The sequence below is a fragment of the Microtus ochrogaster genome, unplaced genomic scaffold (assembly GCF_000317375.1).
Source record: "Microtus ochrogaster isolate Prairie Vole_2 unplaced genomic scaffold, MicOch1.0 UNK1, whole genome shotgun sequence".
Classification (NCBI taxonomy): Eukaryota; Metazoa; Chordata; class Mammalia; order Rodentia; family Cricetidae; genus Microtus; species Microtus ochrogaster.
The window spans coordinates 35,086,057-35,113,380 of record NW_004949099.1 but is presented as its reverse complement, the minus strand read 5'-3'; the positions used below and the strand labels follow the sequence as shown (position 1 = coordinate 35,113,380).

The 27,324-nt window shown below is 48.6% G+C and overlaps 2 protein-coding genes across 4 annotated transcripts in view; one reads left to right on the top strand and one right to left on the bottom strand.

The window, feature by feature from the left end:
- Positions 1–4,239, top strand: part of Atp6v1e1 (ATPase H+ transporting V1 subunit E1) — a 19,802-nt gene extending 15,563 nt beyond the window's left edge. The window contains exons 8-9 of the mRNA XM_005365146.3: positions 1,188–1,275; positions 3,719–4,239. Of these exons, the coding sequence (XP_005365203.1) occupies positions 1,188–1,275; positions 3,719–3,781 (151 nt within the window). The 3' untranslated portion in view covers positions 3,782–4,239. The remainder of the gene's footprint in view (positions 1–1,187; positions 1,276–3,718) is intronic.
- Positions 4,240–5,908: 1,669 nt separating this feature from the next.
- Slc25a18 (solute carrier family 25 member 18) lies at positions 5,909–26,306 on the bottom strand. Of its 3 annotated transcripts, none has more exons than XM_013352873.2 (10): positions 26,078–26,306; positions 14,412–14,554; positions 12,914–13,036; positions 12,689–12,744; positions 10,630–10,720; positions 9,710–9,828; positions 7,992–8,157; positions 7,597–7,751; positions 7,098–7,173; positions 5,909–6,565 (listed from the first exon to the last, which is right to left on the bottom strand). In XM_013352873.2, the coding sequence occupies exons 2-10, from the start codon at positions 14,429–14,431 to the stop codon at positions 6,424–6,426; spliced, it is 948 nt and encodes a 315-aa protein (XP_013208327.1). In that variant the 5' UTR covers positions 14,432–14,554; positions 26,078–26,306; the 3' UTR covers positions 5,909–6,423. The 3 variants fall into 3 exon arrangements, with proteins under 3 accessions (XP_013208327.1, XP_005365201.1, XP_005365200.1); XM_005365144.2 differs by having other exon boundaries at positions 14,412–14,494; XM_005365143.2 differs by having other exon boundaries at positions 14,412–14,491.
- Positions 26,307–27,324: the final 1,018 nt, after the last annotated feature.

The window sequence follows — 27,324 nt, the reverse complement described above, 5'->3', positions numbered from 1 at the left end:
CTGTAGACCAGGCTGGTCTCAAACTCACAGAGATCCGCCTGCCTCTGCCTCCCGAGTGCTGGGATTAAAGGCGTGCGCCACCATCGCCCGGCTCAGCATTTTTTTTTTTTAAATGAAGCTAGGGCCAAGTATTGGTAGCACGTGCCTTTAATCCCAGAGGCAGGCAATCTCTGTATAAGGCCACCTGGTTGGTCTACAGAGCGAGTTAGTTCCAGGACAGCCAGGGTTACACAGAGAAACCCTTTCTTAGGGGGAAAAACAAAAACAAAAAAAACCCTGGGGGCTCATGCGTAGGAGGCTGAGACAAGATAGTTTATTGTTGATCTGCCTTTTGACTCTGGTCGGTGGGGTAGGGTGCTGGAAGCAGTTTGGACTGTATGCAGACACTATGTCCCAAAACCCAGGAGAGAGAAAACCCACGCTGACATTCAGTTCTGCTTTTTCCTATCCCTGCTGTCTTCACATTACCCCCAGACACAGCCAGGAGTCTGGATGGCGGCAAAGCACTGTCTTGTCTTTGTGGAGGGTGAAGGGGGAGTGGCTGTGTCTGCAGCCGTCATCCACTGAAATGTCCCAAGGAGAAAGTACCACCTTTCCCAGCCCATACATAATGGCGCATGCCAGTCAGTAATCTCAGCAGAGCAGGATGGTTGTTAGATGGCGAGTCCCAGGCTAGCCTGGACTACCTAGTGAGGTGTTATCTCAAACATCATCCAGGCCATTAGTCCGTTTATCTCAGTAATTGACAGAACTGGCTGTAGGTGAATCTGGTTCCTGGGGCTCATTGTAATATAGTTGACTTGTGTGTACTTCCTGTGTGCTGAGAGCCATCGAGAAGTGGGGTGACAGTGAGGGCTGGGTAGAGGCAGATAATAGCTGTTGTCTTCTGCCTGTCCTCCCTGTCTGTCAGCGGTATGCCGGTGCGGCCTCTCCAGCAGGCTGCCTGTTGATTCATAGCTACGATAATTGAAACCAGTTTCCACTTGCTGGGGAGGCCTGGCTACAACAGAGCTGCATGGTGTAACACGTGGCTGTGCTCAGCAGTCACTTGGGATTGTGTGTGAGTTCTCGCTGAAGCTGTCGCGTTAGTATCCACTTCACATGCCTCGGCCACCCGTGCCAAGGGAGTTGTGCAAGCGTGATGGATGCACACTTGTCAAGCCTGTGCTTTCCTGTGTTCTCTGTAGAGCTGGTGGAGTTGAAATCTATAATGGGGATCGCAAGATAAAGGTTTCCAACACTCTGGAAAGCCGGCTGGACCTCATAGCCCAACAGGTGAGTGCGGAAGGCTTCTGGTTACCTTTTGACTGATGCAGTCCGGCTTTTTCTGTCCCCCTTGCCAGCTCTCAAATAACCACAAGGAGACTTGTTGTTTCTGACCAGCTCTTATAACTTAAATCAGCCCATTTCTATTTACTTTTTTTTTTTTTTAATTTATTATGTATACAACATTCTGCCTCCATGTCTGCCTGCAGGCCAGAAGAGGGCACCAGACCTCATTACAGATGGTTGTGAGCCACCATGTGGTTGCTGGGAATTGAACTCAGGACCTTTGGAAGAGCAGGCAATGCTCTTAACCGCTGAGCCATCTCTCCAGCCCCTTTACTTTTTTTTTTTTTTTTTTTTTTTTTGTCTCGTGGCTTTTTTTATCTTTACTCTGGCTGGCGACTCCTCATGCCTCTGGCTTCTTCTTTCCAGCCATCTGTCTGTCCTGAAAAATCCTGCCTAGCTACTGGCCATTTAGATTTTTATTAAACCAATTGCAGTGAGGTATCTTCACAGTGTAAAGGAATATTCCACTACAAGCGGGCACTGCTCTCAAGTGCTGCAAGGAGACAGCCATGGCGCTCAGCAGCTGCACTGCTACCTTGCTCGGGCCCTGATTTAGTGGTGTAGTTTGCACATGTCTAAAGGCAGCCAGATATCTGAATGCCGAGGCTAGCCTAGTCTATAGGGTGAGTTCCGGGATAGCCAGAGCTACACAAAGAACCCCTGTCTCAAAGCAGAGTAGTTTAGCCAGACGGGGTTAGTGGTGCCACTTGGGAAACTGAGGTAGGATCACTGTGTCTGAGGTTAGTCTCCAAGGAAGTGCACTGTGCTGGGAATGAACGGGCTTGACTTGCAGCCATAGCGCTTTCCTGTGTCAGCTTCAGTAACCCAGAGCTGCTGTGGCAGCTGGTAGTGCAGATGGAGTTACGTGGATGTGGAACTCCAGGCCTGGGCTGGGCAGATAAGTAGCTCAGTGAGTAAAGTGTTTGCCTCACAGGCTTGAGGGCCTGAGTTCCATATCAGGAAACTACATAAAAAGTCAGGCATGATGGCATGTTTATAATTGCAGCACTAGGGAAGCCGGTGTGGGAGGATTCCTGGGGTTGTTTGCTGAGTCAGCAAACCCTAAGCCAGCATAAGGTGTGTGTGTTTCTGGCCTCCACAGCATGTGGGCATGGAGTCTCTCTCTTCTCCCCACCCTCTCTCTGTCTCCTAAGGAGACAAAACAACTTCAGGCCAGATGTAATGGTCCACACCTCTAATAATCCCAACATTTAGAAAGCAGAAGAAAGATTGCTGATTCTAGACCAGCCTGGGCTAGGCAGTAAAACCCTGTTCCATCTCTAGCCACACACACACACACACACACACTCTTTCTCTCCTTTCGGTTCTTCACCAGTACATAAAGTTATATTTGGGGGGGGGGGGGTAAAGTAACTGCCAACATGAAAGACCCATGGTATGGTTGAAGCTTGTATTGTGGATATGAGAGAGAGAGAGCAGTCAGGCATCTGAAAGAATCCAGAGCAGAGAGAGAAAGAAGTAGACAAAGCGTGGCCAGCAGACTGGATGTGGCCAGGGCTAGGAGAGCGGGAGAGAATAGTGGAGCTAGTGATAACAAGAGAGAGTAGAACAAAGAAGGGGGAGCAAGAGAGGAAGGATGATGAGAAAAAAGGGGGCAGAGGGAACACCCTGGGGGGATGAGGATGCCAGTGTGGACTTGTGATACTGAGAGCCTGGAGACCTGCAGGAGCATTGACATACAACTCCAGATAGCCGTACGTCTTTTCTGCCAGAGGTAGTGGAAATGACTCTTTTTGGCAGGTGGGAACCAGTTTTGCAAGTTCCTAGGGAATGCTGGCCAAGATTTTATCTGACCCTTAAGATTGGTCACAGCCCTAGACATTTGAGGCATAGTCTTCAGCATAAACTGCATTCTGAGGGCCCTGTGTGGTCATCCCTGGCAGGCTGGAGGCACTCAGAAAGAACATGTCTGGGGGCTGGAGAGATGGCTCAGTGGTTGAGAGTACTGGCTTTTCTTCCAGAGGTCCTGAGTTCAATTCCCAGCACCCACATGGTGGCTCACAGCCATCTGTAATGAGATCTGGCACCATCTTCTGGTCTGCAGGAATATATGCAGACAGAACACTGTCTACATAATAAATCTTTAAGAAACAAAAACAAAAACGTGTCTGATCTACTGTGATGCAGTAGCGCTGTTCACACACCGTCCCTGTGTCACAGTGGGACAGGCTTACATGGTGATTACTCCAGGCCTTTCTTTCTCCTGTCCTTTTTGTAAGCCCACACATGTGAGCCCACAGTGTGGCTGTGGAAGTCCCTCTGGCAGGGTGCAGTGGATAGGACGAATCTGACAGGCTTAGCTCTGACCTTCCCGTGTGGCTGTGCCCTATCTGATGTCCTTATTTACTGACTGGCTTCTTTACAGATGATGCCGGAGGTCCGGGGAGCCTTGTTCGGTGCAAATGCCAACAGGAAGTTTCTGGACTGAGCCTGAGGAGGTGGTTTGTCCGAGGCTGTAGTCCTGGAGCAGCAGATATCTGTGTGGCTTCCTCTTTCTGTTTTAATACTGGTAATCAGTGGATACCCTCTGCAGCTAATGCCCAATGTCAACAGAAGGGACGGCCGCGTGGTGTGGGCAAGATCCCAGCCCCAGCTCATCTGACACTACAGCTGTGCACTGTACTGCAGCAGGACTGGAGGGGTCAGATGGTGCCGCGTGGCCCTCCCCACAGAAGGGCCCATCCTCCCTCTCCTAGTCTGTCTAGTCTAGAGTGAGTTGTGCATGCTGTCCCCTGCATCGGTGTCACGTGCATGTGGGGCTTGCATTCCTCCAGCAACACTCGCTTCACTGTTACTGTTTGGGTCTAGTTGTCCTCATCTGTAAACGTGATCTAAAATCTAAGCCACAAATACTCTTTATTTATTAAAACAAAAAGTTGATGTGGATTTGGTTGTCGCTTCTTTTGTAAAGCACCGAGAATTTGATTTGAGAGTTAAGTTTTGCCGGGCACAGTGGCACACACCTGTGGAAAATTGTTTGGGGCCAGCCTGGGCAACAAAGAAGACCCTACACACTGCCACCACCAAAGGAAAAAAAAGAATCCAGAGAGGAACTATTTCTGAATCCCTGTGATAAATGATATTTTTACTAGACCTTCCTGCAGCCCTGTGACCAAGTGGACACCATACACAGGCTGTTCAGTATATCCCAGAGTCTGGACAGCTTTGTGTGTGCACACATACACAAGTGCTAGGGGCGGGTCCCAGGGCCTCACACGGTAAGCATAGGCTGTACCACTCAGCCATGCCCCCCAACCTATGGTCTGTGCATCTTTGTTAAAGCAGCTTTATTTGGACAAAGTAAAAAAAGCCCACGTTTTGGAGGAGGGAGCTTTGTATTAGTGCAGGCCCTTTCCTGGCCAGCACCCATGCTTTCCTTTGCCCTTAGGTGAAGGCACAACTGTCTGCGATCCGGCAGTGGGGTTCCTCAGAGAAGGAAGCCGGTCGGATGGTTATTTGCATGCACATCTGTCCCCCCCCCCCACCAGGTTTTAAGTTAGGTGGGACTAATGTATGTTCTTTTCCATTTTGATGTCTTGATGGTTTTGTTACAGTTTATGCAGTTCAGGCTGGCCTAGAACTTGCTTATTGGCAGAGGACAACCTTCAGTTTCCTATCTCCCTGCTTATACCTCCTGAGTGCTGCAGTTATAGGTACATGCCACCATGTCCAAGTTATGAGGTGCTGGGGATGGACCCCATGACTTGGGAGCATGCTACGTAAGCACTCCACTAACTGAGCTATAATGTGGGATTCCCCTCTGTATGTTGTAAGTATGTTTTATTACCACTGGTTAATAAAGAAGCTGCTCAGGCCTATGACAGGGCAGTATATAGCAAAGTGGGAAATCCAAGCAGATATAGAGGAGGAAAGAAGGTAGTGTCGGGAAAATGCCATGTAGCTGCCGAAGGAGAAGGATGCCAGAACCTTACCGATAAGCCACACCTCGTAGTGAAACACAGATTAATAGAATTGGGTTTATTTAAGATGTAAGAGCTTGCTAGGACTATGCCTAAACCATTGGCCAGTTTTGTAATTAATACAGTTTCTGTGTGATTATTCAGGTCTGGGTGGACAGGAAACAAAAGCAGAGTCTCCATTTACAGAGCTCTTGTCTCCAGCCCTGGTTCTTAAAGCAGGATTGTTAGCTGGACAGTAGTGGCACACGCCTTCAATCCCAGCACTCTAGGAGGCAAAAGCAGACAGATCTCTGAGTTCAAGGCCAGCCTGGTCTACAAAGTGAGTTCCAAGACAGGCTCCAAAACCACAGAGAAACCCTGTCATGAAAAAAAGAAGAAGAAGCTAGAGAGATGATTGGGTCTGTGAGCACCTGCTGCTTCCAGAGGGCCTGAGTTCAGTGCTTGCAACCTGGGGATCCAGTGCTCTCTGCTGACCTCCCAGGGTACTCGTACAGACACTCATACAAACTCAGGTTAGGTGTGAAAAGCCCCCCCCACCCCCAGCTTCTCCACTCCTGGGTAACAGGTGAAGACGGTAGTGAATTGTGAGGCTCCAGAAGCCACAGTATGGTTCTTCAGGTCATCCGCTGTGCTGATTACAGGACAAGGATTTACCCAGCTTTATTACTGATCATGTCCCACAAGCACTCACGAGGAGGGATCTGGGAGGGCTATACCAGGGTGGGCATCTGGCCAGGACAGCTGTGAGGTGGCCAGATTGCTCATTCGGGTCCATTTGACCACTAGTGATGCTCGGGAGCACAGGTGCACTCCCGATGTCACAGCATCAGTGCTAGGATTAACACTAAGTCCCCAGACATCACAGCTTGTGCTGCACCTGCCTTCAGTGGGAGTGTTAGCGTAGAGCAGCCCTCTTCCGTCCTGACTGCGCCTGGGCCTGCCCTAACACACCAAGGCTGCCGAATGCCCCTGGTAAACTGTACCACAGCCTAGGTTTCATGGAAGGAGATGAGGGCTCTACTCACTTAGTAAAATGGGTCACTTCTGAGGTAGCACTACAAGTTAAAGACCATGTACGACAGGGTGGGCATCTTATGCTCCTAGTCCCAAGTGGAGGACCAGAGGTGGCAGCGAGCAAGGCCACCTGAGACTACTCAAAGCACTTTAAAATGCGTTCTCCGATGCCAATGAAGTAGATGCCCTGGGCGATCCCGAAGAGGGGGGCTATGACCAGGGCCCGGCAGCCGGCTCCCTTCATGAAGGCAGCTGCTCCCTCCTGTGTCCAGAGTTTCCTGTGAAGAAAGGAGAGCCTTGGGAGTGAAGGCTAAAGGCACACTAACTCATGACTTTTCTCCAAGCTTGACTTTGTTTTTGTTGTCGGATTTGGGGAGGTCTCTGAACATAGCTCAGGCTAGCCGTGGGCTGCCCTCAACCTCCTGAGTGCTAGGATTATAGGATTACAAATGAGCCGCCACCTCCTACCTCCTTTAAGACATGATCTCACCGTTGTTTAGGCTGATCTTTGGTCCTGCCTCCACCTCTCAAGTGCTAGGCCAAAGACTGGAGCCATTAAACCCTACGTGGTCAAGTATTTGTACACCTTCCATGAAGAGGGCTGCAGTGTGCGAGGAGAGCTACTTAGCAATTCCGGATTGTCTGGACTCTGGTTGGAGGAGTGGGGAGAAGCACAGGGGCTCATGGGAGAATCAGAAACCCCCCCCCATACTGTATTCTCTGAGAAGTGAGGGGCCAGTACACTCCAAAGCAGCTCCAAGTCCTGCCACAGGTCTTGAGCTGGCACGCTGTCTGGGGCGCTGGGCTCACCTGGCACAGTCAGTGACCCCACTGTAGATGTCCTCGCCCAGGCCTTTCTTGAGGGTCTGGATTCGAGTCTTCAGAACTGAGTGAAACAGAAGTTAAACCAGGTAACAAACACCGGAGTCTGTCCCTTGTGCAAATCAAGTGGGTTTCCCCGCGAGGCCAGGTCTGTGCTGTGAGGTAGCAGCCGCCTCTGCCTCCCCTTTAGTGGGGGAACTGTGAGTGGCCCCCAGCACACGGGGAGCATCTCCTCACAGTTCCCCAGTGCCAGCTCTCAGAACTACCAGGAAGGAAAAGAATGCCTATGTGGTGACAGAGCAGCAAGGTCGCTGGTCCTCCTGTGAGGGCTTCTGGGGAGTTTATCCCAGCGGCTGAACAACGAGGGTTTTGAGGATTGGAGCTGTTTCACCTGCAAGTATGAGTCCTGTCTCCATAGATTGTGTGAGCCTGGTCCCTAGAGCAGGGTGGCCCGTAAATCCCAAACCCCAGCCCTCTCCACACCTACCGTCCAGAGGGGTGACAGCCACCGCGGCCACAGAACCCGCTGCGCAGCCTGCCATGAAGGAGTGCGTGAAGGGGGCCTTGCCGGTGAGCTCGCTGACCCCAAGCTGGTTCAGGTTCGCAAACAAGGGGAAATAGATGATGGAGAAGGGAATGTCTCTGCAGAAGAGAAAGACGACCCTCTGGGTGCCTTCACAGCAGATGAGAAAAACACCCCCATTTGGCAGAGAGAAAGTTCTTCCCCTGTCCAGCTCCTCCCACTCCCACGCCCACCTCTGTAACCTGCACAGGAACCAATCGGAGGGAAAGCAGTTTGGGAAGATGAGTCAGGTAGGCAGGCCCCTAGCTAAGACACTTAGGTGCCTCGGGGCCCAGGCTCACTCAGGAAGAGGGCCTCACCTGAGAAGAGTGGCACCCAGGCCCCTGTAGAGCCCAGAGAGGCCCTGAGTGCGGAGCAGCTCCCGGGCAATGAGGGTCGCGGATGGGCGCTTGTGGGCGGAAGCCGGGCTAGTGCTGTAGGGCCGGGAGGTGGGCGCGGCTGAGGCGGAGCCCTGATGACCGACAGCTGGAGAGGAGACAGGTACCCAAGATTTTCTTAGTGGCGAACCTCTCCCGTGTGCATGACAACACCTCAGTGAGAGTCGCCCAGCCTGATTAAAACCCTTGGATGGGGCAGGCAGTGGTGGCGCATGCCATTAATCTCAGCACTAGGGAGGCAGAGGCAGGCGGATCTCTGAGTTCAAGGCCAGCCTGGTCTACTGAGCAAGTTCCAGGACAAGCCAACAGAAACCCTTGGACAGCCCGCCTTGGAGCCTTTTCTGGTGGCTGAGTTCTGCTCTCACTTTGAGACAGAACACTGTATGTTCTGCTCAGTGTTAAAGGCCGCCAGCAAATCACCTCCTCAGCCTTCCAGAGCTGCCTCCTTACTCCAAGCCCAGGGCATGCGCCCTTTACAACCCCTCCAGCTCGGAGCAGAATTCAGTGCTAAACCACTTTGGAGTCATGTTCAAAGCCCATGACTTGCTGAACTGAACCTGGGCTTATTGGTTCACTGTAAGCCTGCACTTGGAGGGCTGAGGCTGGAGGATTACTGCTAGTTTAAAAAAAAGAAAAAGAAAAATGGGGCACACCTTTAATCCCAGCATTCGGAGGCAGAGGCAAGTGGATCTCTGTGAATTTTTTTTGTTTGTTTTTTGTTTTTTGTTTTTTTGTTTTTCGAGACAGGGTTTCTCTGTAGCTTTGGAGCCTGTCCTGGAACTCCCTTGGTAGACCAGGCTGGCCTCGAACTAACAGAGATCCGCCTGCCTCTGCCTCCCGAGTGCTGGGATTACAGGCGTGCGCCACCACCGCCCGGCTTGATCTCTGTGAATTTGAAGCTAGCCTGGTCTATATAGCTCCAGGCCAGCCAAGGCTACATAGTGAGACCCTGCCTATAAAAGTTAAGAAATAAATAATAAGAACAACAGACATGAATTTTTGTTTTTGATTGTGTTTCGAGACAGAGTTGCTCAGTGTAGCCCTAGCTCTCCTGGAACTCACTCTGTAGACCAGGCTGGCCCGGAACTCATAGAGATCTGCCTGCCTCTGCCTCCTGAGTACTGGGATTAAAGGCATGCACCACCACTGCAAGGCTCATAATTGAAAAACAATGACTAGTTTATGTGTATGTGTTTTGCCTGCATGTATGTCTGTGTACCACATGTATGCATTGAGCAAGGGGGACAGAAGATGTTACTGGATCCCCTGGAACTGGAGTCACAGACATGTGTGGAGTTACATTCATGTGCTAGAATTAAACCCCAGTTCTCTAGAAGGACAGCAAGTGCTCTTAACTGCTGAGCCATCTCTTCAGTACCCTAAGCCCCATTTTAAAATATCTTCAGGAATCCAGCCTGAACATCAAGGCCTTAGCACAGAGGTCTGAGAGGAGCTTACACCCTCTAGAATCCAGGCTCTTGTTTCTGCTCCTTGGTCTGAAAGGGTTAAAGGCATCACCGTTAAACACGTCTGTTGACCTAGAAGCTGAGTGTGCACAGAGCTGGTGGTGGAGTGTGCAGTGCAGTGTGCCCTGTGCTGGTCCCAGTCTTGCTGATGCCATGAGCTGGGATGCGCCTCACCTAAGCGGCCAGCATCCTGAAGCTGAATCTTGAGCATTTCCATGGGACAGGTAACCACCACCTGGCATATTCCAGCCCCACACCCGGCCAGCATCTCCATCTTCAGGTTCTGCTGCGTCCTGTGGGACCAGGAGTAAGGTTCTTAGTCTCGGGCCAGCCCTGCCCCATTCTGCCCCTCATTTTTTTTTTGGTAGTTAGAACTGTTTTACTTATTTGTTTAGGTTTTTTGAGACGGAGTTTCTCTATGCAACAGTCCTAGCTGTCCTGAAAGTAGCTCTATAGACCAGGCTGGCCTCGAACTCCCAGAGATCCACCTGCCTCTGCCTCCCGAGTGCTGGGATTAAAAGCGTGCGCCAGCATGCCTGACTCTCTCCTTTCTGTCTTTTGAAACTGTATTTAAATCAAGACGCCCTCGCTTTTGCTGCATCTCTGCATTTCTAGAAGTGCAGAGAGCGCCACTGCATGTGATTGAAGCTGGATTTCCAGCAGAAGCTTTTGGGGCAGCTTGTACCTCTGGGATGGAATCAAGAACCACAGGACAGCAATGTGGTGTCAGGTTCTTGCGCTAGCCTCTCAAGGACCATCCGAGGACAAGTGGGGACTCAGAAGAGAGGGTTTGGGGCTTGACATTTAAAATTTGTCAGCATGTTGGGTATGGCCACTCAAGGATATGATTTTGACCACTTAGGAGGTAGAGGATGGAGGATCGCTGAAAGTTTCAGGCCTGAAACAGGGAGACTCTGTCTCAAGAAAAAACAAACAAATAAAACAAACATGAAGAACAAACAAAACAGAAAAAAAAAACCCATCAGCTAGTGACAAACACTTCTGTCCATATCTGTCTGTCCTGTATTTTATCTTGCATAAATGTCTGTGACTACACAGGGCAGGGTCTCTGTGTCCCCGTCATCTGTCCTTACCCATCTTGCATGAGCAGCTGCCGCAAGAAGTCATTGGCTGCCAGCTTGATTGCCTTCTCTGGAGTAACCAGGGTGAGGTTTACTGCAGCCCCTAGAGGTGGGAAATGGAGAGAAGAGGCTGGGAGTCTGTCACCACAGGCAGAGCTCCGGGTCTGCAGAAGTCAAGCAGGCAGCACAGTCTCTAAGGGAAAGACAGGGGCGTCCATTCCCTCTCCCCAACACATTTCCCTTCCCATTCATTATTAATGTCTGTGGGCACACATGTGCCCCAGCACACACGTGGAGGTCAGTTCTCTCCTGACATGCACTACCACCACCCGCCCCCCCCCTTTTTAAGACATTTCCTTTTATCTTTTTAAAGATTTGTTAATTTATTATGTATAGTGTTCTGCCTGCATGAATGCCTATGTGCCAGAAGAGGGCGCCAGATCTCATTACAGATGGTTGTGAGCCACCATGTGGTTGCTGGGAATTGAACTCAGGACCTCTGGAAGAGCAGGCAGTGCTCTTAACCACTGAGCTATCTCTCCAGCCCCTTTTTTGTTTGTTTGTTTGTTTTAAGGAGTCTATTTTGCCTGGCGTTGGTGGCTCACGCCTTTAATCTCAGCACTTGGGAGGCAGAGGCAGGCGGATCTCTGTGAGTTCGAGACCAGCCTGGTCTACAGAGCTAGTTCCAGGACAGGCTCCAAAGCCACAGAGAAACCCTGTCTCGAAAGAAAAAAAAAAAAAAAAAAGGAGTCTATTTTGTAAAAGATTGTTTTGCCTGCATGTATGTACGTGCATCCATGCATACCTGATACCTGCAAATCAGAAGACACAACTAATTCCTCGGGATTAGAATCCAAGTGACTGTTAGTGGCCACGTGGGTGCTAGGACCTCTGGAAGAGCACCCAGTGCTCTTAGCTGTTGAGCTATCTTCCCAGTTCCCCACTTTTTATTTTATTTGCATGGTGCGTGTATGTGTGTGTGTATAAGTGCAGTCCCTATAGAGGTCTCAAGAACTGAAATTACAGATGGTTGTGACCCAAATATGGGTTCTGGGAACCAAACTCAGGTCCTATGGAAGAGCAGTGCTTGCTTTTCCCTCCCTCCCTTCCTTCCTTTTTGTTTTTTTCTGTGTAGCTCTGGCTATGCTGAAACTCACTCTGTAGACCAGGCTGGCCTCAACTCAGAGATCTGTCTGCCTCTGCCTCCTGAGAGCTGGGGTCAAAGATGTCACCACCATCCGGCTGCAGTGCCGTTCTTCACTGCTGAGCCAGCTCTCCAGTCCAATCTCGTCCCTAACCTCCTGTTCTCTTTATGGATGCATGTGTCCCATTACTAAGATGTCATCGTTGTTTTCTGTTTATGTTTTGTTGTTTCCCTTTTTGGTTTGTTTGAGACAGGATCACATGTAGCCTAGGACAGCTGGACATGAACTCCTTTTGTGACTGGGGATAATCTTGAATTCATGATCCTCCCTGGCTCTATCCCTCAAATGCTGGGATCACAGGTACATGCAACCACATTGCCTAACAATGGCTAAGAAGTCACTGCAGTCTGTCCTGCTGTTATCTTCCATCTCTAATGGTGAGCAGCAGGCTGGGGAACTGGGCAGGTCTCCTTCTTTATGGGAGCTGGGTGATCCACACACGTTTGTCCTTGTTCTCAGGGGTCCTAGCATATCAGCGCTTTCCCAGCACCGACGTACGGCCCATATCCCATGGTCTCCTTATGAATGAGAAAGCTGCAGAAAGCAGCAGCACAGGGTCACGTGGGGCTGAGTTCACAGCTCTGTGGGTTGTTCTACATCAGGAGGGGAGAGAGGCAGGGGAAGGCTGGAGAGGCATTTGCTTTAAATACAGCACAGCCAAGCACCTCCAGGGAGGCCTTAGCTAGAAGCAGTGGCTTCCACATTCGAGGCTCTTGGAAGCTGGGGTAGTTCAGAGCCTTGTAATAGTTCAGGCCCCAACCCAGCAGCTCCCCGGGCAGGATGAACACCCACACCACTGTGCTCCAAGCTCACAAAGAATGGGCTGCATGCACCGCCCCATCATCCTCAGGAGTTCAGAAGCCCACCTCGGTACATGCCCAAGAAGCCCTCAGCACGTGCGGTCTTCATCAGGCAATCTGTCCTAGAAGCAGAGGCCAGAAAGGAAGTTAGTAGTGACCAGATGTACCTCTTCCCCTTCCTGGGCACACCTCAGTTAGCCTGGCCCCCCAGGTCCCTCCCTGAAGAAGCAAAGGAAACCTCAGACCCTTCCCAGAGCCCGTCCTGCCTTCATTTCTTCCATGAATACCTACATTCCTTTATACACATCTTTCCCCTGCTGGTTCTGCAGTCGGGTCTTGGCAAGGTCAATGGGAAACACACAGGTCACTCCCACGAGTCCTGCCACACCTCCATTGATGAGTTTTGCAGTGATGCTAGGCCATGGGGAGAAGAGGAAGACACGCAGTGAGAGAGGGTAATGCGCACAGCCAGCTTGGGTGCAGGACAGAAGAGCAGGACCAGGCAATGAAAATCAGGAATGGTAGCTACCGGGCTTCCAGCTGTCAGTCCCGTCCCCTCCCTCCACACAGGCTGGGAGCCTCTTTGCAGGAAGCCCATGTTTACCAGCCTGATTGTCTCCTGCTAGCACACAGTGAAGGGCTCACGGAGCTAAGACACTGGGCCTCCTGGGAAGGGGCCCACCGGAGAGTTGGCAGGCCTTTGTTTGGCCTTCAGAGATGCCTTCCAGCCTCTCACCCTTGGAGGCCTGTGAGGAAATTTTCAAACAAATTCCAACTTTATTTCCAATTGTAGGTCAAGAGAATGTGGTGCAGTGGAAATCTGGATGGGCTGTGAGCTTGGGCAAGTTGCCTCAGGCCTCGGAAACTTCATTTCCCTCATCTAAGGGGCTATGTCAGGATTAACTAAATGAACATCAGGTAAATGACAGCTATTAAGGGTAAGACCTCTCCAGGCTGAAGAGATGGCTCATCAGTTAAGATCACTGCTTGCTTCTTGCAGAGGGCCCAGGTTCGATTCCCAGCACCCACATGGCAGCTCACAACCATGTGTAGCTTCAGTTCCAGGGGATCCAGCACCTCTTCTGACCTCTGTAGGCACCAGGCACACACATAAATTATGCAGGCAAAAACGTTCATACAAAATCAACCTAAAATTTTTTTAAGGGTAAGATGCCCTGTCTCTGACCGTGCATGTGTCTTAGCAATTGATAACCAGGATTAACAAGCGGTATATTATCTGCCCTAGACTCTGTAAACACACAAGCCTGGGAACAGGAAACAAAACTTTCTCAGACTCCCTGGAAAACAGTAAAATGTTCTTATCTTTCGGGCCATGGACAGACATGAGGATAATACTTGAGACAGAATAGCTAAAAGCAGTTAACAATAGGTTTCTTCACAAAGGAACCCAAATAAGCAAGAAAGTGGTAGCAGAGGGGGCCATGGCTTAAACTTACCTGAGGAAATGTGTGAAAACATTACTGCAGGGGAGGGGGAGCTTAAAGAGGATCTCACATAGCCCAGACTGACCTCAATCTTACTATGTAGCCAAGGCTAGCCTTCAACCTAACCCACCTAGAGCTGGGATATAGGCATGCACCATCATGCCCAGCATGCAGACTGAATTTTAACAGTACTCTGTGTGTGAGATTTAGGGAAATACATATTTGGGGCAACAGGTCTCATTTGCTCTTCCCAAACCTTCCCTCCGCTCTCCTCATGCAGAACCGGCACCGACGCGATGGTGCCATTGCTTCCTTCCTCAAACCAGCTGTCCCCTAGGGCCTACCTCAGGTCCTGGCTGGACATCCCGCCGGCGATGGATGGCAGCTCCCAGGACTCAGGCTGTGGCGTCCTCACAGGCAGCTGCTGCTGAGGCCGGTGGAGAGGGAAGAAGTCTGTCTGTGTCCTTGAGGCTAGCCTTCCACAGAGCTGACAGGACAGGGGATTCCATGTTTGTGTCCCCGCTTCCTAGACCTTTTGGAAGTGTGCATTCACACAGGATCCTCAACTGTTTGGACTTCCGTCAGAAAATAGGCCAGGTGTGGTGGCACATGCCTTTAATATCAACACTCAGGAGGCAGAGGCAGGTGGATCTCTGAGTTTGAGGGCAGCCTGGTCTACAGAGCAAGTTCTAGGACAGCTAGAGCCAGACAGAAAAACCCAGTTTCAAACCAACAAACAACTCCCTCCAAAAAAAACTCTCTCTCTTTTAAAAAAAGGGGGAGGGGGGGGTTGGAAGGAGGTGAGAAAGGAAAAGGCCAAATTAAGAGTTCTGGGAGTAGTGGAGATATGGGCTGTGGAAAATTTTTCTAGGAGTCCCTCTCACAGTACACAAGGACTGCAATACTTGAGATGTTCTCAAGTAACTTTGTTCTGTTTTGTTTTTCAAGACAGGGTATAGTTCTTTCTTTTCTTTTTTGTTTTTGTTTTTTGGAGACAAGGTATCTCTGTGTAACAGTTCTGGCTGTCCTGTGGTAGACCAGGCTGCCACAAATTTACAGAGATCCAACTGCCTCTGCCCCAGAGTACTAGGATAAAAGGTGTGCGCTAAGCTGGGCGGTAGTGGCACACGTCTATTCCCAGCACTTAGGAGGCAGAGGCAGGCGGATCTCTGTGAGTTCGAGACCAGCCTGGTCTACAGAGCTAGTTCCAGGACAGGCTCCAAAGCCACAGAGAAACCCTGTCTTGAAAAACCAAAAAAAAAAAACAAACAAAAATAAAACAAAAAAACAGTAAAGGTGTGCGCCATCAAGATCTTCCTTGTAGCCCTGACTGGCCTGGAATTTTCTCTGTAGACCAGGTTGACCTGAAACTCACAGAGATCCAGCTGCCTCTGCCTCCTGTGAGCTGAGATCACAGGTGCATGCCACCATGACTGGTGTCACATTTATGATTGTCACATAAGGGTCCCCTCTTCCATGTTCCTTCTTCTTCCTGAGGCAGCCATAATTGCTTGACAGCCTCAGCAAGCATTAGTCTTTTTATTTGGGGGAAGGAATGAGAGGAAGAGGGGGGAAAATGACTTAGAGATATGTTAATCACATTAGAAAAAAAATATTATTAAGGGGCCAGAGAGATGGTTGGGAACCAGAAACCAGGTTCAATTCTCAGCACCCACATGGCAGCTCCAACCATCTGAAACTCCAATTTTAGGAGACTTGATGCAGCCTTCTGACCTCTGCAGGCTCCAGGCACCCATGTGGTGCACATACATACATACATTAGGCCAAACACCCATAACCACTTCTGGGACATAGTACTGGAGAAGAAATGACTAAGATCTTATCTCTTGGGGACTTCAATTCTAGAAGCAACAGATAGTATACAGGAAAGCCTGAAGCTCCTAAGGAGTAAAAAATACTATGGAGAAAATGGTGCTTCCTGTCTATCTTTCCAGAACCTGGAAGCCTAAGCAAGAGGGTCTGGTGTGCAAGGGCTGCTGGGAGATGACTCTCAGTAAACTTAGCCTGCCTAAAAAGCACCAGCACCGGGGGTGGAGACGCGTGTGGTGTAGGAGGTCCTTCTGTCTGTGTGTTGCTTTCATTGGCTAATAAGGACACTGCTTTGGCCTGTTGATAGGGCAGAACTTAGGTAGGGCAGAACTTAGGTAGGCAGGGGAAACTGGATTGAATGTTGGAAGGAAAAAGGGTGGAGTCAAGAGAGATGCCATGAACCCGTGGCCAGAGGCAGACATGCTGAATCTTTGCCAGTAAGCCACTGCCACGTGGCGATATACAGATTAATAGGAATAGGTTAAATTAATGTAAGAGTTAGCCAATAAGAAGTTAGAGCTAATGGGGCAAGCAGTGTTTTAATGAATATAGTTTCTGTGTGATTATTTTGGTTCTGATCAGCCGGGACAAACAAGCAGGCTCTCCTGCACGCGTGGACCCCTGAAGCTCATTGGTCAGCCAGCCCAGCCACATCTATACACCTCAGTTCAGTGAGAAATTGTCCCCAAAACTTACAAAATGAGAGAGTGATGGAGGAAGTCTTGTGATCTCAGCCCCCACCTCTGCCATAGGTAAAAGGGGAGGGGTGGGCGGTGAAGGGGAAAGCTGACTACAGTGAGGCCTGAGCCGGGTTTCACCAGGCAGCCATGGAGGTGTGAGGCTCAGGCAGAGCTGAGCGGCCAGGGTAGCAGGGCCAGGAAAGCAGTTAGTAATAGAGGCAGCCGTGCTGAGCAGAGGTGGGACATGCTCAAGGTGGATCCAGTTAGTTGCTGTGGGAAGAAACAGGAGCCAATCAGAAGACAGCAGCATAAGACTTAGTGCGTCAGTAAGAAACAGGACAGTCTTGAGCACAACCTTACTGCTGGCCACAGCTCCTGTGCCAAGCTTTCATTTTGCTGTTGGTCTGATACTGGGGACTGGACTCTGGGGCTGGCCTTGTTCTGCCAATGAGCCCCATTTTACTCTGTTTTGAGACGGGGTTTGTCTGTGAAAGTCCTGGCAATCCTGGAACTCAGAGATTCTTTTGCCATTGCCTTCCAAGTGCTGGGATCGAAAGTGTCGACACCACCTGGCATCTCTTTTACTTTTTGAGACAGGCCATTGCTAAGTTTGCCCAGGCTGGCCTGGAACTCACTACATATGCTAGGCTGGCCTCCAACTTGTAATAATCTTCCTGCCTCAGTCTCCCCTCTAATTGAGATTGCAGGCCTTAATGATTGATATTAATCCTAATTAATTCCAGTTCATACCTAAATGCCAGGTATATTCTTGTCCTTGGATCACGAGACATTCAACTGACCTCATTGAATTTCTTGTCATAGTTGCAGTTAAAATTCTACTTTTGTGTCCACGTTTTATTTATAGTGTGTGTGTGTGTGTGTGTGTGTGTGTGTGTGTGCTACAGCATGTGTGGAGGTCACAGGACAATCTTCAGGAGTTGGTTCTCACCTTTCACTGGGGCTATAGGACTTGTATGGCAACTTCTTTACCCATTGAGCCATCCTACCAGACCATAGAATCGCTGTTTTTTTTTTAATATTTATTTATTTATTATGTATACAATATTCTGTCTGTATGTCTTCAGGTCAGAAGAGGGCACCAGACCTCATTACAGATGGTTGTGAGCCACCATGTGGTTGCTGGGAATTGAACTCAGGACCTTTGGAAGAGCAAGCAATGCTCTTAACCACTGAGCCATCTCTCCAGCCCCAGAATCGCTGTTTTTATTTATTTTGGTTTCTCTGTGTAACAACTCTGGTTGTCCTGAATCTTCTTGTCGACCAGGCTGGCCTTCCTTGAACTCAAAGATCCGTCTGCCTCTGCTGGGATTAAAGCCCCCATGCTAGACATTCTGAGACAGTCTCACATTGTGGCTTAGCACAAGATAGCCTCCAGCTTGTGGCAGTCCTCCTCCAGTCTGAGTCTGGATCAGGGGCTGTGTGATAACTGGTTTTATGTCGGCCTGAGAACTGAACCCAGACTTCAAGGTTGTTAGGAAAACACTGTTTTACACTGAAACTGAGTTACATTCCCAACCCACTTCTTTTCTTATTTTTAACTATTTGTGTATCTGCACATGTGAGCTGTTTTCTATGGAGGCCAGAAGGGGGCAATGGAGCCTCTGAAGCTGAAAGGAAAAGGTTGTGAGTCACCTGTTAAGTGTGCTGTCCTCTGCAAAACAACATGCACTTGTAACGACTGAACTGTCTCAGCTCCCTAGACACACACACACACACACACATCTATGTACATACATATACATACACATGCATATACATACATTACATACATATGTCTATATGTGGGTGTTTTCCCCATGTTTGTCTTTGCACTTCATATTTGGTGCTCAAAGAAGGTGTCAGATTCTCTGAAACTGGATTTACAATTGTAAGCTTCTATGAGTGTTGTGAACTGAACGTGGATCCTCTGGAAGGGCAGCCAGTACTTTTAACTGATGAGCCATCTCTCCACTCAAAAGTTTAATACTGAGCCCAGCAGTGGTGGTGCACGCCTTTAATCCCAGAACTTGGGAGGCAGAGGCAGGCAGATCTTTGTGAGTTCGAGGCCAGCCTGGTCTACAGAGCTAGCTCCAGGACAGGCTCCAAAGCTACAGAGAAACCCAGTCTCGAAAGTCATGATATTAAAGGTCGGCAGTTCTTTGAGATGGTAAACTGCTATGGAAAGTAAAAAAAAACCAAACCTGTAGGAATGGCCAACATCAAAAACACTGATGACAACTTATGCTGGAGAGGTTGTGGGGTAAAGGGAACACTCCTGCATTGCTGGTGGGAGTGCAAGCTGGTACAGCCCCTTTGGATATCAGTGTGGCGATTTCTCAGAAAATTAGAAAACAACATACCTCAAGACCCAGCAACACCACTTTTGAGTATATACCCAAAGGATGCTCAATCATGTCCTCAACTATGTTCATAGCAGTATTATTTGTCATAGCCAGAACCTGGAAGCAACCTAATGCCCCTCCACTGAAGAATGGATGACGAAAAATTACACAATGGAATACTACACAGTGGAAAAAATAATGAAATCTTGAAATTTTCAGGCAAATGGATGGATCTAGAAAACATATTGTGTGAGGTAACTCAGACCTAGAAAGACAAATACCACATGTACTCACTCATAAATGGCTTTTAGACATAAAGCAAAGAAAAACTAGCCTACAATTCACAATCCCAGAGAACCTAGACAACAAAACGACCTTAAGAGAGACATACATGGGAAGTAGAAAAAGACAAGATCTCCTGAGTAATTTGGGAAGCATGGGGTTCCTGGGAGAGGGTAGAAGGGGAGGGAGAGGGAGTGGAGAAAAATATATAGCTCAATAAAAACAATAAAAAAACAAAACAAAAAAAAAACCCAAAACAAAGCACAAAACCCCAAGTGGCTACTTAGGAAGTGCAGAACCTAACCTTTCTCTGTTAAGTCAGAGTAAAGGAAACAGACACATGGCAGCCCTTTGGGTAACATTGCCTGTGTTTCTAGAGCAAAATCAGATGTCTGAAATCAGAGTTCCTGGGTGATGGGAATGGGACACATTTGAGATAAGTCAGAGAGCAAAGGGACAGCCTGAGCCTGGGCACTCAGTCCTGCTCTGCGGCATTTGCTGGTGGATGCTTTCCTCACTCCGCAAATCCTAGCAGGTTCCCTTTAGCACACTCAGGTTCTCAGAGCCTGGCTTCACAAGAGTCCTGCCACAGGTGAATGAATCAATGAGGCAGCTGATACCAGTGTGTATGTGTGCCTGTATGTGCATCAAGTTTGTTTTTTGTTTTTTGAAGACAGGGTTTCTCTGTGTTACAGCTCTGGTTGTCCTGGAACAACTCTGGTACCAGGCTGGCCTCGAACTCACAGAGATCCGCCTGCCTTTGCTTCCTGAGTGCTGGGATTTAAAGGCGTGTGCCACCACCGCCTGGCTTAAGTTTTTAAAAATTATTTTAATTTTTAAAAAATTATCCAGCTATAGTTTTAAAGCAATCTTATCAGGAAAATCCTGAACTTGGGTACAGGCCCATTCTGCCCGGTCCTTCAGGCAACCTGTTGAATGCCTGCAATGACAGACAATATTCCTGGAGGGGGATGTAGTTTAAAGGTAAGATCCCTTTACCTTCAGGGAATTTTACCAGGGATTTTACTGGTGCCAACACTTTGAAAGGGCAGGGCAGGCAGTGTGCTCAGTGGGAGTATGACCTCATGGGTGGGAGGTTCTATGTTCTGACCTGAGCACTAATGAGGGAGAGTCTGTAATCTGGAGAGGTGTTTGCCTCATTACTGCAAGGACAACAAAGCAATGGCTCAGGCTCCATATAATGAATGGACTTGCTCTGTCCTTTTTAGTTTTGTTTTGTTTTTTTTTTTTTTTTTTCAAGACAGGGTTTCTCTGTAGCTTTGGAGCCTGTCCTGGAACTCGCTCTGTAGACCAGTGATGTGGGGTTCCCCTCTGTATGCTGTAAATACCATTGATTAATAAAGAAACTGCTTTGGACCTATAGCAAGGCAGAACTTAGCTGAGGGAAGGAACTAAACTGAATGCTGGGAAAGAGAAGGCAGAGTCAGGGAGAAGCCATGTACCCCCACTGGAGACATGCTGGGAACTTTACCCAGTAAGCCACAGCCACGTGTCAATACACAGATTACTAGAAAAGGGTTAAATTAAGGTATAAGTGTTAGCCAATAAGAAGATAGAGCTAATGGGCAAGCAGTGTTTTAAATAATACAGTTTCTGTGTGATTATTTTGGGACTGAGCTGTCGGGCAGCAGGGAAACAAACGGCCTTACTACAACAGGCCAAGCTGGACTCCAACTCAGAGATCTGCCTGCCTCTGCCTTCTGAGTGCTGGTATTAAAGACGTGTGCCACTACTGCCTGGTGACTTTTTTTTTTTTTAAAGAAAGGGTTTCACTATGCAGACCATGCTGTCCTCAAACTGAACTTATGAATGCTGGAATACTTTCACTATCTACTTTTATAGTGCTAAACAATTTTTTTTTAAAAAGAACACTCAGGAAGCACCTCCCCCATTGATTTTTGAGCCTTGCATATGCTAGGCAAGTGTTCCTCCACTGAGACCTACCCATAGCCCTTAATTCAGGGTCTCATTGTTATCCAGGCCAGCCTTGGAATGCATTTGTGGCCTCAGCAGACCTGTACTTGTCACTATCCCTGCCTCAGCCTCCTACGTCACCAAGTGCTGCTTGGAAGGTGTAGAATGGCTCAAGAGTCAACATAAGACTGTCCAGAGCACCAGGCTTCTGCTGCAGCCCCTACCTCTTCGCAGTCCTTCAATTTGCTTTTCAGGATCAAGGCTAGTTAAAAAATAAAGTTTTTATACAGTGTGTGTGAGGGGCTAAGAGATGGCTCAGTGGTTAAAAATGATGGTTGAGGACCCAGGTTCAAAACTCAGCACTCACATAGTGGCTTACAACCACCTGTAATGCCAGTTCTAGGGGATCTGATGTCCTCTTCAGATACCAGGCATGAATGTGGTGCACAGACCTACACTCAGGTAAAACATTCATATACATAAAATAGAAAAGTGTTTTTGAAAGTGTGAGCCTATGGGGCTGGAGAGATGGCTTAGCAGATCACCGACTGTTCTTCCAGAGGTCCTGAGTTCAATTCCCAGCAACCACATGGTGGCTCACAACCATCTATAATCAGATCTGGTGCCCTCTTCTGGCCTGCAGGCAGGACACTGTATACATAAGTAAATAAATCTTAAAAAAAATCATACCGGGCGATGGTGGCGCACGCCTTTAATCCCAGCACTTGGGAGGCAGAGGCAGGCGGATCTCTGTGAGTTCGAGACCAGCCTGGTCTACAAGAGCTAGTTCCAGGACAGGCTCCAAAGCCACAGAGAAACCCTGTCTCAAAAAAACCAAAAAAAAAAAAAAAATCATATGTATGGATTTCAGAGGACCAATTTTGACAACTGGTTGTCTCCTTCCACTGTGGGCTCTAGGGACTGAATCAGGTCTTCAGGTTTGTGCAGCAAACACCTTTACTAACTGAGCCATCTTCCAGCCTTGCTTTATCTTGCAATTTAATTCTATTTCTAAACTAATTTGTTGCTATTGTAAAATTTCATAGGTACTGATCCAGGAAGAAGCAGGAGAAAACCAGGTCATACACCATTGGTACAAAAGTCTTGTCTAAAGCTGGGCGGTGGTGGCGCACGCCTTTAATCCCAGCACTTGGGAGGCAGAGGCAGGCGGATCTCTGTGAGTTCGAGACCAGCCTGGTCTACAAGAGCTAGTTCCAGGACAGGCTCCAAAACCACAGAGAAACCCTGTCTCAAAAAAAAAAAAAAAAAGTCTTGTCTAGGGCTTGGCAGATGGCTCAAAGGTCAGGGTGCCAAGGCTGACAACTTCTGGTAATCCTGGACTCCACACGGACATACAAGTAACTAACACAAGTAACGGAGCCCTGATCTGAGCCGCTGTCAGGTGTATCTCGGCTTAGCACCCCAGCACTCTGGGGACTGATGGACTAGTGCCCTCAGACAGCTTCCAGCATGCCGCCCACGCCTCCTTTCTGCTCTCTCCTTCAGCTCAAGCAGGTTAAGCCTCACACACATTGGTAATGTGTCCAGAATGCACTCTGCTCATGGACTGACGGAAGTCATAAACCATTCTTGGGAACCAGTATTCTAAGTATCACTGTCACTTCCTCTCACAAGTGCTTTTTGTGAGAGGATCTACATAGCCCTGGCTGTCCTGAAATTTGCTATGTAGTAGACCAAGTTGACGTCAGTGACCCACAGAAGTAATTCCTGCCTTTGACTTGTAGTTGGTGTTAACATAAGACAGCCAGCCTTCTTGGGCTGCCCTCTCTTCACGTTTAGAAGCTGGGTCAGGGTCTCAGGAATGAGAAACAGGACTGCTTCCTCGTACCAGAGTGGCCATTAGCTTTGTCTGGACTTACTGTCTTGGAAGCACTTCACTTCCCAGGATGCTCCTGGGATGCCAAAGATTTTCTCTTATCCCTGTTTGCAGTGGGAAATATGGAAGACCCTCTCCCCTGACTATTTCTTCCTACCAACTCTATGCTTGACACGGACAGACAAGAACTCTTACCAGCTTTCAGGAAGGACCTTCATTCGGCTTTCTCTAGAGTAAAGGACAGGGGCAGGGTTTCCCATGAACAGGAGCTGCTCTGTCCTTGGGGCTTATCAGAGAGCAGTCCCTCCCTTCCTGTCCCTGGCAGAGGTGCCAAGCAGGCAATTATGAAATTCTTCACTGCACTCTGGTCTGGGTTTGGATCCTACTTCACGGAAGCTACACCAGGCCAGAACTCCCCTCATTTGGTCACCACGGTGCTGAACACACAGCCAAGAAACAATCTAAGGCAGTGGCAGGAACAGGGTGATGTGTGCACTTCTGTGAAAACTCAACTGCCTTGTCACTAGCTGAACACGCTGGGGCAGATGGCATATGTGAGGAGGGGGTCGGCGTGGAATCCAGTGAGTGTGGCTATTGACTTGAACTACAGCATCATCTGCACAAGGGGGTGTTATTTCATATGTGTCGTGATAACTCATGTATGCTTCATGGGTGTATGTACTTTTGTTTTCTGAGATAGGCACTCACTGTATAGTCAGGCCTGGAAATCCACTATATAAATCAAGTTGGTCTAAATCTCACAATCCTCCTGCCTCAGCATCCAGAGTACTGGGATGACAAGCATGCACTACCACACCCAGCTACTACATTCTTTTGGCAGGTGTGTGAATGGAACTTCATGTTCCGTGTGTACACGCCGTGCTGAGCAAGCACTGCACTATGGAGCTACAGACCATTTTATGTGCTTTCATAATTCCAGGTAAATGTTACTATTGCTCTTTCACAGAACTGGAGTTTGGTTTCCAGCACCCACACGGTAGTTTATAATCCATAACTTCAGTTCCAGGGCATTCTGATGCTTGCTTCTGACCTCTGTGGGTACATGGTATGTACGCAGCCAAAGCACCCACACACATAACAGAAAAATTATTTATTTTTTAAGTTTTTTTGAGACAAGGTTTCTCTGTAGCTTTGGTGCCTGGCCTTGAACTCACAGAGACCCAACAGCTTCTGCCTCCTGAGTGCTGGGATTAAAGGAAAAAAATTAATTTTTAAAAAAGGAGCCAGAGCTGGATGTGGTGACACACACTTTTAGTCCCAGCACCCTGGAGGCAGGTGCATCTCTAAGTTCAAGGTCAGCCTGGTCTAGGACTACACATTGAAACCATTTTGAAAAAGAACAAACTAAAATTCACACAGAGACATAGACAGACAGACACACACAGAGAGAAACAGAGATGGGAGAGAGAAAATTGAGCCAGAACTTGTTTCAACTCCTGAGATGACATAGATTGTCATAAAAATCTGAGGCCAGCCCTCAGAGTGATCCTGTCTCAAAACCACAAACTAGAACCCCAAGACAACAAAAGAGCAGGAATAGGATGTAGTTCAGTTGACACTTGACTAAGATGAATTCCCTAGAGAGGATAAGCAGCAGTCAGGAAGTAGAGGCAGAACAGATGTTTCCAGGTGTATATGGCTAGAAAGCAAATCCCAGGCCATCCTGGGCTTCATGAGAATGTTTGAAATGAACACATAAAAACAAACTAGTATAACACCATGTCCAGAGAGCCAGGTCAAAGGGAGCTTCAGCTTTGGTTTGTGGCTGTCAAGGCCTGCTTGCTTTCAGAGTGCTCCTGCAAGATTCAAGCTATTAGCAAGGCATGTTCCACCCCTCTGAGGCACAGTGAAGCAGTCTGATGACACAGGCACAGAGTCAAGATTCCCAGCACTGTCCTGGCTGGTTTATAACCTTGAGTGCACCATGAAAATCAATCTCTTTAAGGCCGGGTATCAGGCAGGCATGTTTTGTACAGCCCAGATAACCACTAAGAGGCTGCCTGGACTGGCAGGAGCTCGTTAAAGTTTGCTGCTGCTGTCATCATGGATAAACAGACTATTAGACAGCACGGGACTAGCGTGTATGGGCAAAGTAATCCTGATGTGTCTGGGATAAGAGTTTTAAAACCTTGAGGTTCAGAGAAAATGGGAAGCTGACCTGGACCGAGACCAACGAAAGGAGGGCAGACAGGAGCAGGTGGCCTGGACCAAGATGGACTGGAAGGTAACTCCTCAGCTTTGCTACTTCTTCCCAGGTGTGGAAGAGAGAACACCTGTCACCACTATTCCCCTTTAGGAGTAATGGGGCCTGGATTCCAAAGTTCTTCAGAAGGTAGTGCCATCCATCAGGTATGGAGGGGAATTCAGCCCACAAAGGTCTCAAGGTTTAAGCTGAAATTTGATGTCAGATTCTTTCCTACGGGCGTGCTCTTAAAACTCTAAGGAGGCATCAGAACCAGAGTGGGTGTCTCACACCAGAGGACAGGGCCCTCCATGGGGTTGATCAGACAGGATGAGGACTTGCGATTGAACCAGTTCCTGGGTGATGTTCATTTGTTCATATTGCAGGTCCAGATTCCCGTTCCGGCAACCACAACAGATCATACTAGGCCTGTGTGCTGATGTCTGTCCAAGTCAAATGTAAATGCACCAGGAACACCCTGTTGCAATTAACTAAAGGGAACAAAACCACTCTTCATCACCTCCAATTCTGGCTAGGCAGTGCCCCTTCCAGCACCTGTGGTAGGCCAGGTTTCTCCAGTGTTTTTCCTTCATTACTATCTCTGAGAAAAGGAAGTTATTCTTTTCCCTTTGTATTCTGAATAAAGTGCCAGGCAGATGCTGCATATCTAACAGCCTGCCATGCATCAAGTCAATTCAACAAACACGTGGGGGGTGGGATGCTGTCATCAGCACCAAACAGTACAGTTTAACAACTACTTACACAGGTTTCATAAGACAGTTAGGAATGACAATACAGAGGAAACTGTGCACAGCTGACATGCAAACACCAGGTTACACAGGGACTTTAGCACCTGCAGACAGGGGTCCTGGAAGCAACACCCGAAGACAACTGTACTTACTGACAACTTGGTTAGGAGTCACTCCACATCTCAGCTTTTGGTATACGCCAGGCCAGGCCGTACTGGGTTGTCTTTGCCTTCCTATAAAGACTTAACTCCTTCCCATAGGAAAACTCTGGATACAACCACTCTGCCCAGTTCTGACTGGTTAGACTAGGGTGACTGGTCCTATGCAGTCAGGAACCAGCTGACGGGATTCTAGGAGCAAGTTGTGGTTTTCCACTCCTCAAATGGTCTCAAGGCACATGAATTAGAATTCGTGTCATGGAGGCAGAAGGGCAGGAACTGCAGCATACAATAGCTCAATCTGGGCATTTCCCAGCTGCCTTCTTGGCTGCTACCACACAGTTCATTTTGCACTGTGGAAGCTTTTGCTAAAATTGCCTCAGGAAACTAGAGGAGTGAGCTTTGTAAGTACAAAGGAGACTTGAGCGAATCCCACAAACATTGTCCTTTCAAAAGCTCAAGGAATGGAATCCAGGGAAACAGATCAGCAAGGCCAAGCTACCAGAGCAAAGTGGGGGAGGGGGTGTGAGGGGTGTGAGGACAGTGAAGCCTGCCCAGGCAGGCAGTTGCAGCATGGACACTCAGAGCTCAGCCACCTCTGGCTGAGCTGGCAGGATTTTCAGCCACCCAGGAGCAAAGAGCCCACTGCCTTCCTGACAAAGACACCACTTGCATAACCGCCACAGGCCACAGGCCTTTCCCCTTCCAGAGGCAGCCCCAAGGGCTGTTAGCAACCTTCAGTGAGACCAGAGCAAAGCTGCCCAGACAGGGGCTGCTGCAAAGTGAAGGAGGGGACAGCAGAGGCCAAGTCTTTGATGAGAAGTACTTTCAATGTCTCCAGCGGCCACATGGAGAGTGGCTCACAGCAGTTTACAGCCTCCTTTCTTCCCCAACCACTCTTAATTGTGCTTTTCTGTACTATGCCGTGCGTTTCAACAAGGAAGCTCCGGGGAGAGCATTCAGGCAGGCAACTGTCTGCTCTACCAAGTTTTAAAATCAAGCTGACTAGTGAAGACATTTTTGTTGTTGTTACACACAGTATTTACCATTGGTTGTTTGGTATGTAGAACAAGAGATGTTTTCTTCAGATGGGCCTCATGCACCTTAAACTCTAAGCTACATAGGCAGGGGGACTTTGCCTCCATCTCTGCAGTGCTAAGACCACAGGCGTGCACCACACCTGGTCTTATCAGGAGCTGGAGATGGAATTTGGGGCCTAACACAGGTTACACAGACACTGT

Bases quoted from the DNA above. Each gene is read 5' to 3' on its own strand.
- Slc25a18 (XM_013352873.2), bottom strand. From the start codon at position 14,431: ATGTCCAGCCAGGACCTGAG. The intron at 13,037-14,411 runs GTAGGCCCTAGG...CCCATGGCCTAG, and splicing joins ATGTCCAGCCAGGACCTGAG to CATCACTGCAAAACTCATCA. The intron at 6,566-7,097 runs GTGAGCCCAGCG...CTTTCTTCACAG, and splicing joins GGGGTCACTGACTGTGCCAG to GAAACTCTGGACACAGGAGG.